We start from the raw sequence: 15,213 nt of genomic DNA, 5'->3' as shown, positions 1-15,213 counted from the left end.
CCACAAACACACTCATTCAGCTGCTCCCAAAACACTTGCTTCTTATAATCTTTCTTCTCATGCCCAGGTGCATATGCACCAATAATCACCTATCTCTCTCCATCAACTTTCAGTTTTACCCATATTAATCTAGAATTTACTTTCTTACATTCTATCACATACTCCCACAACTCCTGTTTCAGGAGTAGTGCTACTCCTTCCCTTGCTCTTGTCCTCTTGCTTACCCCTGACTTTACTCCCAAGACATTCCCAAACCACTCTTCCCCTTTACCCTTGAGCTTTGTTTCACTCAGAGCCAAAACATCCAGGTTCCTTTCCTCAAACATACTACCTATCTCTCCTTTTTTCACATCTTGGTTACATCCACACACATTTAGACACCCCAATCTGAGCCTACGAGGAGGATGAGCACTCCCCGCGTGACTCCTTCTTCTGTTTCCCATTTTAGAAAGTTAAAATACAAGGAGGGGAGGATTTCTGGCCCCCTGCTCCCGTCCCCTCTAGTCGCCTTCTACGACATGTGAGCAGTTTTAAAACGATAAATTTTCTGGGCTAAAAAATACCTTGAACTAATTACTCGCAAGTTGTGGTATTTTTTGAGTCACACCCGATTGGCTTGAAAACCTCAGTATAAGCACAATCTCTCCTGCTGAATATGAATGTGGAGTTGAAAGTGTTTGAGGGTGATTAAGGCTTGCAATTAATATTTACATTTTAAATAGATTGTCTTATTTTTCATTTCATATCTATCAGACGTCTATCGGCTAGGAGATGCATTATAAAACATTTTTCACGATTATGTTTAGAAGTCACTGAGGCCTGTAATTCTTTATTGTATTTAAAAATTGTCATTATGCGTTTTGTGTTTATCAGGTGCCCATCCATCAGGGGAAGCTTTAAGATTTATGTTCCAAGATTATTTAAATTATAGATGCATTTCATCATCATATTACAGTTTGGTTGTTTAATCTGTTTATGGACAGGGTTGTTAGGAGGTGAATGCAAGAGTTTGGAAAGAGGGGCAAGTATGAAGTCTGTTGTGGATGAGAGAGCTTGGGAAGTGAGTCAGTTGTTGTTCGCTGATGATACAGCGCTGGTGGCTGATTCATGTGAGAAACGGCAGAAGCTGGTGACTGAGTTTGGTAAAGTGTGTGAAAGAAGAAAGTTAAGAGTAAATGTGAATAAGAGCAAGGTTATTAGGTACAGTAGGGATGAGGGTCAAGTCAATTGGGAGGTGAGTTTGAATGGAGAAAAACTGGAGGAAGTGAAGTGTTTTAGATATCTGGGAGTGGATCTGGCAGCGGATGGAACCATGGAAGCGGAAGTGGATCATAGGGTGGGGGAGGGGGCGAAAATTCTGGGAGCCTTGAAGATGTGTGGAAGTCGAGAACATTATCTCGGAAAGCAAAAATGGGTATGTTTGAAGGAATAGTGGTTCCAACAATGTTGTATGGTTGCGAGGCGTGGGCTATGGATAGAGTTGTGCGCAGGAGGATGGATGTGCTGGAAATGAGATGTTTGAGGACAATGTGTGGTGTGAGGTGGTTTGATCGAGTAAGTAACGTAAGGGTAAGAGAGATGTGTGGAAATAAAAAGAGCGTGGTTGAGAGAGCAGAAGAGGGTGTTTTGAAATGGTTTGGGCACATGGAGAGAATGAGTGAGGAAAGATTGACCAAGAGGATATATGTGTCGGAGGTGGAGGGAACGAGAAGAGGGAGACCAAATTGGAGGTGGAAAGATGGAGTGAAAAAGATTTTGTGTGATCGGGGCCTGAACATGCAGGAGGGTGAAAGGAGGGCAAGGAATAGAGTGAATTGGAGCGATGTGGTATACCAGGGTTGACGTGCTGTCAGTGGATTGAATCGGGGCATGTGAAGCATCTGGGGTAAACCATGGAAAGCTGTGTAGGTATGTATATTTGCGTGTGTGGACGTATGTATATACAGGTGTATGGGGGTGGGTTGGGCCATTTCTTTCGTCTGTTTCCTTGCGCTACCTCGCAAACGCGGGAGACAGCGACGAAGCAAAAAAAAAAAGAAAAAAAAAAATTACAGTTTGAAAAAAAAAAAAAAAGGGGGGGGCTAAAAAATACAATGAACTTATAATCAAATTTTTGTATTCTTCAGAGGGTACTATATTTGCTTGAAAACATCAGTATACCGACTATTCTTCATGCTGCATAAGAATCTAGAGTTGAAATATAGTTTTGGGGTCATTAAAGCCTGTAATTACTTCATTTTTAAAAGACTAAGTAATCATTTGTTTCATATTTATCGAGTATCTATCAGCTCAAGGACACATCGAGATATTTTCCATGATTGTTTCCAGTACAGAAGCATTTCATAATGTTGTATTGCAGTTTTAAAAGAAACATTTTAGGCTAAAAAATACCCTGTAATTTCTGGTATTTTTGAAGGCTACTAGATTTGTGTGAAAACCTCAGGTTAAAGACTATTTCTGATGCTGAATACAAATTTGGGTTTGAAATATTGTTTAAAAAATATCCATGATTATTTTAAGTATAGAGGCATCTTATGATGTCATATTACAGTTTTAAAAGATAATTTTTGGGGGAAAGTAAAAAAAAAATGCCCTGAACTATTACTAGCAATTTTTAGTATCTTTTTGGAGGGTAATAGATTTACTCCAAAGCCTAAACATAAATATTTTTCAGGTTGAATATGAATCTGGGGTTGAAATGTTGTTAGAGGGTCATTAAGGACTGTAATTAATTATTACAATTTAAGAAAACTGTTTTATCATTCGTTTCGTATCAACTGGGTATCTGTCAGCTTGGAGGAGCATCAAGAGATATTTTCCAAGATTATTTCAAGTATATATTACATTACAGATATTTCTGAAATGTCATTTTGGGCTAAAATCACCCTGCTACTGCATCACATGATTACTGTGTGGCCATTGGCAACTCAAGGGTGGGCCATTTTGATACCTACTTCTTTCCCTACACATCGAAACTTTGGAACTCTCTACCTTCTCATGTCTTTCCCAATAACTATGACCAATCACATTTCTATAGAAAGGTCTTTCACTTTCTCAAAAATTCATAAATACTTTCCCTTGTCTTTTCTTTTCTTTTTCCATTTCATAATTCTCTTTATATTTCAATTAAGGCCTGACCTTGATGTGAAGTTTTGTCCATGACTAGAGCCATCAACTTAAAAAAAGAGATTAGTATGAAAACCTCAACATAAGAACAATATTTAATGCTGAATACAAATCTGGGGTTGATATAATGCTTATGGGTCAAGAAAGCCTGTAACTAAAGATTACAGGCAGCTTTGATGCACGAGATCAGGTTACAGTGATTTGAGTGCAAAGGTGAGTAATGTGCAGGTTGAGGGTATAATTGGTGTACATGGGGCGTTCAGTGTTGTAAATGGAAATGGTGAAGAGCTTGTAGATTTGTGTGCTGAAAAAGGAGTGGTGATTGGGAATACCTGCTTTAAAAAGAGAGATATACATAAGTATACATATGTAAGTAGAAGAGATGGCCAGAGAGCGTTATTGGATTATGTGTTAATTGATAGGCACGTGAAAGAGAGACTCTTAGATGTTAATGCGCTGGGAGGGTCAACTGGAGGGATGTCTGATCATTATCTTGGGAGGTGGAGGTGAAGATTTGTGGAGGCTTTCAGAAAAGATGAATATTGGGGTGAAAAGAGTGAGAGTAACAGGAGAGATTGAGTGCAGAATGGCAATAGGTGAGAGCAAATGACACAAGGGGAGTGGGGGAGGAATGGGATGTATTTCGGGAAGCAGTGATGGCTGGCACAAAAGATGCTTGTGGCATGAGAAAGGGTAGATTGGAAAGGGTAGTGAGTGTTAGGATGAAGAAGTAAGATTGTTAGTGAAAGAGAAGAGAGAGGCGTTTGGACGATTTTGCATGGAAGTAGTGCAAATGACTGGGAGATATAAAAGAAAGAGGCAGGAGGTCAAGAGAAAGGTGCAAGAGGTGAAAAAGAGGGCAAATGAGAGTTGGGGTGAAAGAGTATCATTAAATTTTAGGGACAATAAAAAGATGTTTTGGAAGGGGGCAAATAAAGTTCGTAAGACAAGAGAACAAATGAGAACATTGATGAAGGGGGCTAATGGGGAAGTAATAACATTATATACTTAACCGCTCTTTCCCATGTCAGTGAGGTAGCACAAGGAAACAGACGAAGAAAGCATCATCCACTCATATACACATATATATACATACAGGCCCAAATACATAAATATATATATCAATATATATATATATACATACACAGACATCTACATATATACACATGTACATGTTCATATTTGCTTGCCTTCATCCATTCTTGTCGCTACCCTGCCACACAGGAAATAGCCCCCCCTTTTTTAGCGAGGCAGCGCCAGGAAGAGACAAAAAAAAAGCCCACATTCGTTCACAATCAATCTCTAGCTGTCATGAGTAATGCATCAAAACCACAGCTCCCTTTCCACATCCAGGCACCACAGACCTTTCCATGGTTTACCCCAGATGCTTCACATGCCCTGGTTCAGTCCATTAACAGCAAGTCAACTCCAGTATACCACATCATTCTAATTCACTCTATTCCTTGCAAGCCTCTCACCCTCCTGTATGTTCAGGCCTCAATCGCTTAAAATCTTTTTCACTCCATCCTTCCACCTCAAATTTGGTCTCACGCTTCCCCTTGTTTCCTCCACCACTGACATATATCCTCTTTGTCTATCTTTCCTCATTAATTCTCTCCATATGTCCAAACCATCTAAGCACACCCTCTTCTGCTCTCTCAATCACACTCTATTTATTTCCACATATCTCTCTTACCCATTCATTACTTACTTGATCAAACCATCTCACACCACATATTGTCCTCAAACATTTCACTTCCAACACATCCACCTTCCTCTGTACAACCCTATCTATAACCCATGCCTCACAACCATATAACATTGTTGGAACCACTATACCTTCAAACATACCCATTTTTGTTCTCCAATATAACGTTTTCACCTTCCACACATTCTTCAATGCTCCTAGAACCTTCGCACCCTCCCCCATCCTTTGACTCACTTCCGCTTCCATGGTTACATCTGCTGTTAAGTCCATTCCCAGATATCTAAAACACTTCACTTCCCCCAGTTTTTCTTCATTCAAACTTACCTCCCAAGGAACTTGTCACTCAACCCTACTGAACCTAACAACCTTACTCTTATTCACATTTACTGTCAACTTTCTCCTTTCACACACTTTACCAAACTCAGTCCTCAACCTCTGCAGTTTCTCACCCAAATTAGCTGCCAGCGCTGTATCATCAGTGAACAATGACTGACTCACTTCCCAGGCCTTCTCATCCACAAAAGACTGCATACTTGCCCCTCTCTCCAAAACTCTTGCATTCCCCTCCCTAACCACCCCATCCATAAACATATTAAACAACCATATATTCATTCATTATACATAATCGCTGTTTCCTGCATCAGTGAGGAAGCACCATGGAAACAGACGATGAATGGCCCATCCACTCATATACAAATATATATATACAGAAACACCCACATATGCATATATACATACATAAACATATCAACATATATATACATATACATACACATATGCAGACATTACATACACACACATGTACATATTCATACTTGTTTGCCTTCATCCATTCCTGGTGCAATTCAGCCTCACAGGAAACCGCAGCGCCACCCCATGCTTGAAGAAACCCCAGCCTCTATCCACACCCAGTACCCACAGACCTTTCCATAATTTACCTCAGACGCTTCACAAGCCCTGGTTCAGTCCATTGACAGCATGTTGACCCCAGTATACCACATCTTTCCAATTCACTCTATTCCTTGCATGCCTCTCACCCTCCTGAATGTTCATTCCCCAATCACTCAAAATCTTTTTCACTTCATCCCTCCACCTCCAATTTGGTCTCCCGTTTCTCCTTGTTCCCTCCACCTCTGACACATATATCCTCTTCATCAATCTTTCCTTACCTACCTACTTTCCTGCCGCCAAGAGTTCCCTCTAACTTTATGAGGCTTCCTAGGCCTCTTCATCCCCTAAGGACCATCATCCCTCTCTCCAGGACCTTTGCATTTACCTTCCTCACCACCTCATCCATAAAGAAACTAAAAATCCTTGGTGACATCACACATCCCTGCCGAAGACCAACCTTTACCTGGAACCACTCATCCTGCTTTCTAACTACTTGCACACATACCATACATTCTTGATAAAAACTTCTCACTGCTTAGAGTAGCATTTCTCCCATACCATATATTCAAAAGAATAGGCATCTCAATCAACTCTATCACATGCTTTTGCCTTCACCTTTTTAATCATCACTATCATACAAAACTTCCCAGGTACACTCAACAAACTTAGACCTCTGTAATTCAAACACTCACCTTTGTATCCCTTGTCTTTATACAATGGCAATATGTGTATGCATTCTGCCAATCCTCAGACATCTCACCATGATCCTTACATACATACAAAATCCTAACTAACTAAACAACATTCACCCACTTTCTTAAGAAGTTCAACTGCAATTCCATCCACTCTAGCTGCCATGTCACATTTCATCTTACACAAGGCTTTCACTACTTCTCTCTTCTCCAAATCTCTTTGCATGCCTCCCTGACCCAAACACCCTAAATCTGCCACCTTATCAGAAAACACACTCAACAGTCCTTCGAATTACTCAATCCATATCCTCCTCATCTCACCACTTTTTCATTTGCCCTCTTCACTGATGTTCCCATCTGTTCCCTTGTTTTTCTCAAACTATCAACCTTCCAAAATATATTCTTATTCTCCCTGAAGTTCAGTGATACCTGCTCACCCTAATGACAATTTTCCCTCTTTTTTTTCATCCCTGCATCTTCCTCTTGACCTCCTCCTGCTTTCTCTTGTACATTTCCCAATCATTTGCACTCCTTCCCTCTAAGCACTACCCACATACCTCTCTCTTCTTTTCCACAAACAACTTTACTTCATTATCCCACTACTCGCTACCCTTTCTCATCTGCCCACCTCCCACATGCCACGCACTTCTCTCACACATGCCAGTACTGCTTCCCCATATATCTCCCATTTCTCGCTAATTCCCCTTGCTTTGCTTAATCTCAACTTCTATCTCACAACTAATCTGTTCTGGTATTCCTTCACACACCTCTGTTTTCCAAACTCATTCACCTTCACCACCCTCTTGTCACTCATGTTATTTCCTCTTTTCTGAAAACCTCTACATATCTTCATCTTTACCTACACTGGGTAATGACCAGACATCCTACCAGCTGCCCCTATCAACTCATTCATAATCAAAAATCTTTCTTTTGCAAGCCTTTCAAATAATATGTACTGACCCCATGCACTTATGTATACCCTTCTTTTCATACAAGGTATTCCCGACCACCAGTCCTTTTTAAGCACACAGCTCCACAACTTTTAACCATTCCTCTTCACCTCACAGAAAACCCTGTGTCCCCTAATCATAACCTAAACTGCCATACTACTGACTCTTAAATTTTAATTGCAAATCGCTAAAACTCAATCTCTTGCATCAAAACTGCTGACATATTCACTCTGCTGCTCCCAAAACACATTTTTTTCACATTGGAGGCTCCAGTTATGGACAAAAGTCCATGTTGAGGCTGGACCTTAATCAAAATATAGAGGGGATTATGAAAGGAAAAAAGAAAAGTAAAAAAAAATTATTTGTGAATATTGGAGGAAGTGAAAAATGTGCCAGGTATTAGTTATTGGGAAAGACATAAGAAGGTAGAGAGTTCCAAAGCTTTAAGGTGTAGGGAAAGAAACAGTTATCAAAAAAGCCCATCCTCAAGCTGCCAATGGCCACACAGTCATAATGTAACGCAGCAGCTTGCCAAATACTGCATGGTCTAGCTTGTGGTTGGCACACAAGCAGCTAGCTCTTGAGAACAAAAAATCAAAGTAATACCACCAGAAATGGGAGAGTGAACCAACTTTGTGGTATAGGGCAAGCAGGTCAAGTTTTGAAGTTAGCCTGGGACAGTTTATGAGTCAGATCGCTTTCAACTAAACTCTGTCAAGTAAGGTAACAGAGCTAGAACCACCCCAGATGTGAAAGCAGTACTCCATACCAGGATGAGTCAATCCTTTGTTTAAACAGAATAACTGTTCAGAAAAAAAGAAATTTCAACATCTTAACAGGGCTCCCAGTTTCTTAGAGGCAGATAGCTATTTCTGCAATGCAGGGTTGCCAAGAAACAGTGGATGTTACAGCAATAACAAGTATGTTAACTGATTCAAAAGGTTGAATTACAGAACCATCAAAGGATAGACATGAGTTGTGAGAAATGTTTAATAGAGAGATGGGTAGAAACTGGGTCTTTGAGGCATCAAACTAAACAAGGTTTTGTCTACCCCACTGAGATATCCTGTCCAAGTCTGAGTTTATTGAGGAAATTGTGCCAAGACAAGATGCAGATTGTGTAAGAGAAGGAGTAAAATTGAAGAATGTGAAGGAATGCAGTGTGAAGTCATCAGCATATGAGTGCATTTGGTTATTTAGGGAGGATAGAAAATTGTTGACAAAAAGGAGAAAAATTTAGGGAACAGGACAAAACCTTGACGAACATCACTGTTGATGGAAAAAGGAGGAGAGGCTGATCCATCAACAACCACAGAAACAGATCAGCCTGAGAGGAAGCTAGATATGAGTTTACAAAGTGAGGGAGGGAAGCCAAAAGAGGGGGCTACGAGATGAGACCTCAATGCCACACCATCAAAAGCTTGCCTCCCATTATCATCTTTCCCATAGCTCGGTACATAACCACAAATAATCACCCACCCCTTGCAATTCACTTTCATTTTTACCTAAATCAGTCTGGTGTTCACTTCCTTACACTCTTTCACACATTCCCCCAAATCCTGCGACAGCAGCAGTGCTAACCTTCAGTAGCTTTTGCCCTTCCTCTCCTCAAACATGCAACCTAACTTTCCTTTTTTCTCATCTTGGTTACATCCACACACATTCAGACACCCCAACCTCAGCCTTCAAAGAGGATGAGAACTCCTTACTTAGCTCCTTCTTCTGTTTGATAATTTAGAAACTGAAATACAAGAGGGGAGTGTGTGTGTGTGTGTGTGTGTGTGTGTGTGTGTGTGTGTGTGTGTGTGTGTGTGTGTGTGTGTGTGTGTTTCCAGCTCAACATGCAGGTGACAAGGACTTTGAATTCTTTCACCCCAACCATTAAACATACTTATTTTTGCCTTCACAACAGTAACCTATTTTTTCATACACTCCTCAATGTGCCCAGAACCTTTCCCTGTCATCCATGGTTCCATTTGCTGCCATGTCCACATAGAGGTAATTAAAACATTTTCTCTAGGTTTTCTCCATTCAAACTTACACTCCAATGTACCCATTTTCTCAACTGCCAAAGCCAATATCCTTGCTTTTATTCACACTTACTCTCAACTTCCTCCTTCTACAAACTCTCCCACACCAGCTTCTGAATTTTCTCACTCAAATCTGCTACCAGTGCTGTGTCATTAGCAAACAGTAATCTATTGACCTCCTAGACCTCACAACTCCTGACAATGCAGACCTGTCCCTCTCTCTACTGCCCTAGCATTCACCTCCCTCATCACTCCATCCAATTATCTATCAAAAATTACCCCCAAGATCAGTTTCTATGAAAGAGTCCTGGCATTAACCAGGACCTTTCTAAAGGCTTTTGCAGCCTAATTCCGTGCTGTTTCAGGTAGCAGGGAAATTAAGACCCCTTTTAAGTGAAAGTTCTTTGATGAGACTGCAATCCCAATGATATTCCCTAGCCAAAAGTGACTTTTCACTTGCAGTGTCACTTATTGCAAGCGGAGCCTGGTAACCCCTCATCCCAACCATAAACAGACTAAATTATCATGGCGACATAAAACACCAACACAAACACATCTTCAACTGGAACCTCTCACCGTGGACATGGTTAATGCAGAAAGCATACAAAGACTTACGTTGTATGATAGCAGAGAATGTTGAAGAGATTGGGCCCCATTAGTGTAAACTCCTTCCCCATACAGTACAAATAGTAATTACATATAGATAATTCCCATCTTCTCTTCCTACTTGCACACATGCCTCACTCCCTTGACAAACACTCCTCACTGATTTCAGCAGCTATCCTCCGAGACCATACATACTTTAACATCTTCCACAAATCCTCTCTATCAAACCCATCATATGCTTTTTCCAGATCCATAAATGCCACATATAAATCCTTCTGTCTTTCTGAATATTTCTCACACAATTTCTTCAAAGCAAAAACCTGATCCACACATCCTCTACCATTCCTGAAATCACATTGCTCCTCGATCTCATGCTCTGTGGATATCATCACCCTCTCAATACAATAAATAACAATGCACTAAGTACACTCAATCAACTTATATCTCTGTAGTCTGAACATTCATTTTTGTTCCCCTTACCTTTATATAATGGTACAACATAAGCATTCCTTCAATCATTAAACACCTCACCATGAGACATATATATAATAAAAATCCTAATTGATTCATCAACAACTCAAGTCACCTCCTTTCATAAGAAACTCGACTGTAATCCCATCCTCTCCAATTACCTTACCACAATTCATGTTATAAGAGGTTCTCACCAAACCCTTTGCCATGACTCCCATACTTTGCATGCCTCCTTGCCCAAAACATCCATCATCCGCCATCTTACCATGTAATACATTCAACAGTCCCTCATACTATATCTCCTCTTCATCTCTTTACCTATTACCACTTCCCCATATGTGTCCTTCACTGATACATCCATTTGTTCTCTTTTCCTCTGCACACTATCATCCACCTTCCAAGACATTTTCATATCCTCCCTGAAGAATGCATATATTTCATTACCCAAACTCTCATCTGCCCTCTTTTTCAGCCCTTGCACTCTCCTCTTGACCTCCTGTAAACCTTCCAATCAATTACATGCCTTCCCTGCAGGTAATGCCCACACAACTTGCTTTTCTTTTTCATTAACAACTTAACTTTCTCATTCCACCACTCACTACCCTTTCTCACATTTCTACATCCCACCTCCTCCATACCATATGTTTCTAACACACATGTAAGGAGTACTTCCTTAAATACCTCCCATTCCTCATTCACTCCCTGAGTTACATTTACCCTCACCTTGTGCTACTGTTCACCCAATCTCTCCTACTGTCTCCTCACACATGCCTGTTTTCCCAAGTTCATTCACTTTAATTATCCTTTTCCCATCCTAATGATTTCTTCTTTTTCTAAAGCTCCTACAAATTTTACCCTTACCTCTACCAAGAAGTAATCTAACACCCTACAAGACAGACAGATGGATAAATAAACAAAAATGCTAAGCATTACTGGACTTTGCCTGTTTGTGGTAATGCTGCCAGTGAAAAGTCATCTTTGGCAAGATTGTCTTATCTTAGTACAATCTCATGGAAGAACTTCTCACACCAGAGTAGTCCAGCCTTTCCCTTCTGCTGGTGGTAACACAACCTCAAAGCTGCAGGAACCCCTGGAGAAGGGTTCCGGGGTCATATAATGATAGCTATTAAAGATAACTATATGTATGTCCAAGAATGTGGATACTTGGTCTAGAGGAGATGACCTGGATATATAACCACCCTTTCACTATGAAAAGTCTATCTTTCATTTAAACAATTTCAATCTATACATTCCTTTACTGAAAAGTATCTTCTGTTTGTGGTGAAGGAGTCCTGTATATGCTGTAAACATAATTTTCTTTAAAATGTTATCAATGTACTTAAAAACAAATAATAATCTATCTCACTTGTACTTCTCTTTATGGATTTTATGTCAATTCCTTTCTCATTTCACAAAAAGATTCTTGTAATACATTTCCTGAAGGGCTCTTATCACAACCTGCTCTAATTTCACTGTCTCATTTACATAGCATTAAGACAAGGTTAGGTGACAGAGTTGTGAGCTGATGATGGCTTAGTGATATATATTACTGGCCTATTAACCTTGACCTGAGTATTCTCATTATCATGATGGCATCTTGTCTGTCAAGTAAACCAAAAGAAGCTCCACCTACATCACTGCACACTAAAGGTTACTTCACACTCCTCTTGGATTTACAACTTGGCTAACAACATTCTGACTACTGCAACTCAGTGACTTAAGACAGGAGCTCTTATTTAATGACATGTTTCACTAATGGAAAAACTTTGTTTACATAGTTTGTGAAGAGCTAGCAGTCAGTAATCAGTCATTTATATTAGTTTGGAAACCACAGCTTTTTGGCTTAGAAATTTTTTATAGTCAAATGGAATGTCTGGACTATATACGAATGTTGTTTTACCTTTTATGTACCCAAACTCATAAATTTTCTTATGAAAACAAAGGGAAAGATATTCCATTCTATACATGGCAACAATTCAATGAACTGCATTTGTTATTCCAATTTTCATTTGATGGTAATCTTCCATGAAAGGATGTTTGCAAATCCATTACTTGATGTGGTGCATTGACAAGTTTCATGTGAAACAACTTTGGTTTTCATCTTTCATTTTTTTGTAACTTATATATAAACAACAACATAAATACTTCACTTCCATAGTTGTTGAATAATTGTGCAGACTTTTCATTAATAAAAAGTTTTATGAGATGCTACTGGATATGAATGGTCATATTCTCACTGAAAATTTGGTTATCACTAAATGATATAGTAAATGTGAATAAAAAAATAGATAAAAAATATATTACCATCCCACTGTGTTTTATGAAGCATCTTTAATCTACCTAATAATCTAATTTACAACATATTATCTTCAGTTCATAAAGTGAATATCAAATATTTCTAAAACTGATTAAATTAACCATCATGAGTCTGAATGTGAATTGTGCCTTGACAAATTTCAGGCAGTTTCTCTATGAATGCATTTCCATATTCTTTTTATTCTAAAAAAAAGATGATGCATATTACTCATATGGCACAAGAATGATATGTCAATAAATGAATTGACTTTTTATGCTTTTTTCACGTTCATCTTAATATATGTCTCATACAGTAAAGTAAATAATCTAAAACATTTCTGTTTTGGTTGAAATGATATCAAAGTAGCTACCCTTTTGTATCATACCAATAATTCCCACACAAGTGAAAAATACAAGTCTTTCCACACCATCTACAGTCCAAACTACTGAGGAAAAAGTCCTTTCAAGTGTATTTACACTAAGCAAATTTTGTATAAAATAGGTAATGCACTATTAGTGAGGACTTTGTATCATCTACTGCCAATATTACATCCAAGCAGTTGAGTAAATTTTATTCGTTCTTGAAGAACAGTAAGTTATGCTGATTCTGATACAACACTTATCAACAGTAACATTTTACCCCATAACATTAAACAAGTTACCCAGATACTGTAATATTTCTTATCTGTATTAGGGAAGACGTTCCTAACAGCCAAGAACATTTTTACATGCCATGACAACACAAAACTCTGATATGGAATCATTTATCATTAAGCTTTATTTATGTTACTGATAAGAGACACAGAGGAGCTAACTGATATGCTATTAATACTTCCATCTAAGCATCATATCGTAACTTTCTCCATTATCATTTGCATGCTCATAATGTCATTCCTACCTGTCTCTAAATATTGGCTTTATGATCCTATTGATGCATATCAATATGCAAAGAAACCAAAACACAATGCCATTTCCTTTCATTTTCATCTTGGATAACAACCAAAAACAAGATACAAACATACATCATGGAGCAATAGTACAGCTAAAAACTGAAATCAACCCAGGCATGGGTGCCCACATAAAACAAACTATTGAGGCAGCAACTCATTATAAAATAACCCAAAATCAATGCAGGAAAGAGGAAGTGGGAGGTGAACACTGACTTACGTCATACAGCAAAGTTGTTCCTCTTGCAACCTTAGGTCCTTTAGAAAACTGTAGAAAAAAGATGGCAGAGATTAACCCATGGCATTTAACCAATTGCAACCAGGTTGGTATTAGGTATGGGACATCTCAGGTCTTTTGCTTCAAAAAAGTAGAATTAAAAAAAAAAAAGCTGCCTTACATACACATTATTCAGTTTGCTGTGCATATGAAAAAAATGGAAGCTCTGAAGAATGAAAAACCATTTCTCTGTCCTACGTAAAACCCATGAACATCTGAGAAAGCTCCTGCTTGCAGAGGTTAAAAGACTATTTGATCTCATCCCACCTCGAGAAAAAGGATGCATCCATGGCAATTCATTTCCTTTGACTATCATAAAGCTTAAGATGTCAATGGGTGCTCACTTACAGGCACTTAACGACCATACAGCAAACTGCCTAGACCAAGACATCACAGTATAGCTGATGTGGTCATGCATTCTGACCCACAACTATTCACTTCATGATTGTTGGCACCTGCCTCAGACCTGCTGCTGTCTGTAATCAAAATGATTTTTCAAAAGGAGGAAAAAGAAATGGAAGGAAAACTAAACAAATGCTTAAAAGGCTGTGAATAAAATAAAGAAATGTTTTTTCCATTTGACAAAACAATCATTTCTCACCTATGGACAGAGCTCTATGACAGTAAGAGCATATCCACACTGAGAAGGAGGGCTTAAAGAAAAACCTAAGAAAAACAAAATGCTTACCTTCAATGACAATCTGACTTCTCCATAGGAACATCATCTATAGGCAGCACCACACAAGGATGGTCCACCACATCCAGACTGAAATATTACCTAAAAAAAGGTGCTTGTCTAATGCCAAAGACCACTCTTGTTCCTTTCATCCAACCAGAGATTCCTTAAAAATGCCAAGATAGAAGCCAGAGGAGTCTACGTAGCATCATAGGCTTTAGCAAGCAAGCTGAGGAAACAGTATCAGCTTCTTGATCTAGAAGGTTATGTTCCTTGCTGATAAAGATTTCAAGAAACCTGGATAAACAAGCAAATCTTTTGCTATGTAACCTTCAATAACATGAAGAAATTCAATAAGTTTTGAGTAGACATAAAGGACAGTGCTGTGATGGGGAAATTTTCCAGGATCAAAGTAAAACGGTCATTCCTAAATGTATCATCCTCACCCAAAAACTTTGGGTTTGGATTAATGTTTACCCATAGAACATCATCTCCAAACATAAGTAGCTTATTCTTATTAGTGTGGAAACCTAGGTCCCCCATT

The 15,213-nt window shown here is 38.9% G+C and overlaps 1 protein-coding gene across 1 annotated transcript in view; it reads right to left on the bottom strand.

Moving 5' to 3' along the window:
• The window catches only part of LOC139754415 (inositol hexakisphosphate and diphosphoinositol-pentakisphosphate kinase-like), a 292,669-nt gene extending 281,789 nt beyond the window's left edge, over positions 1–10,880 (bottom strand). Inside the window, exon 1 of the mRNA XM_071671693.1 lies at positions 10,793–10,880. Within this exon, the coding sequence (XP_071527794.1) occupies positions 10,793–10,880 (88 nt within the window). The remainder of the gene's footprint in view (positions 1–10,792) is intronic.
• Between the last annotated feature and the right edge of the window lie 4,333 nt (positions 10,881–15,213).

This window comes from Panulirus ornatus, chromosome 17, assembly GCF_036320965.1.
Source record: "Panulirus ornatus isolate Po-2019 chromosome 17, ASM3632096v1, whole genome shotgun sequence".
NCBI classification, from domain to species: Eukaryota; Metazoa; Arthropoda; class Malacostraca; order Decapoda; family Palinuridae; genus Panulirus; species Panulirus ornatus.
This window is presented reverse-complemented; position numbering and strand designations above follow the sequence as displayed.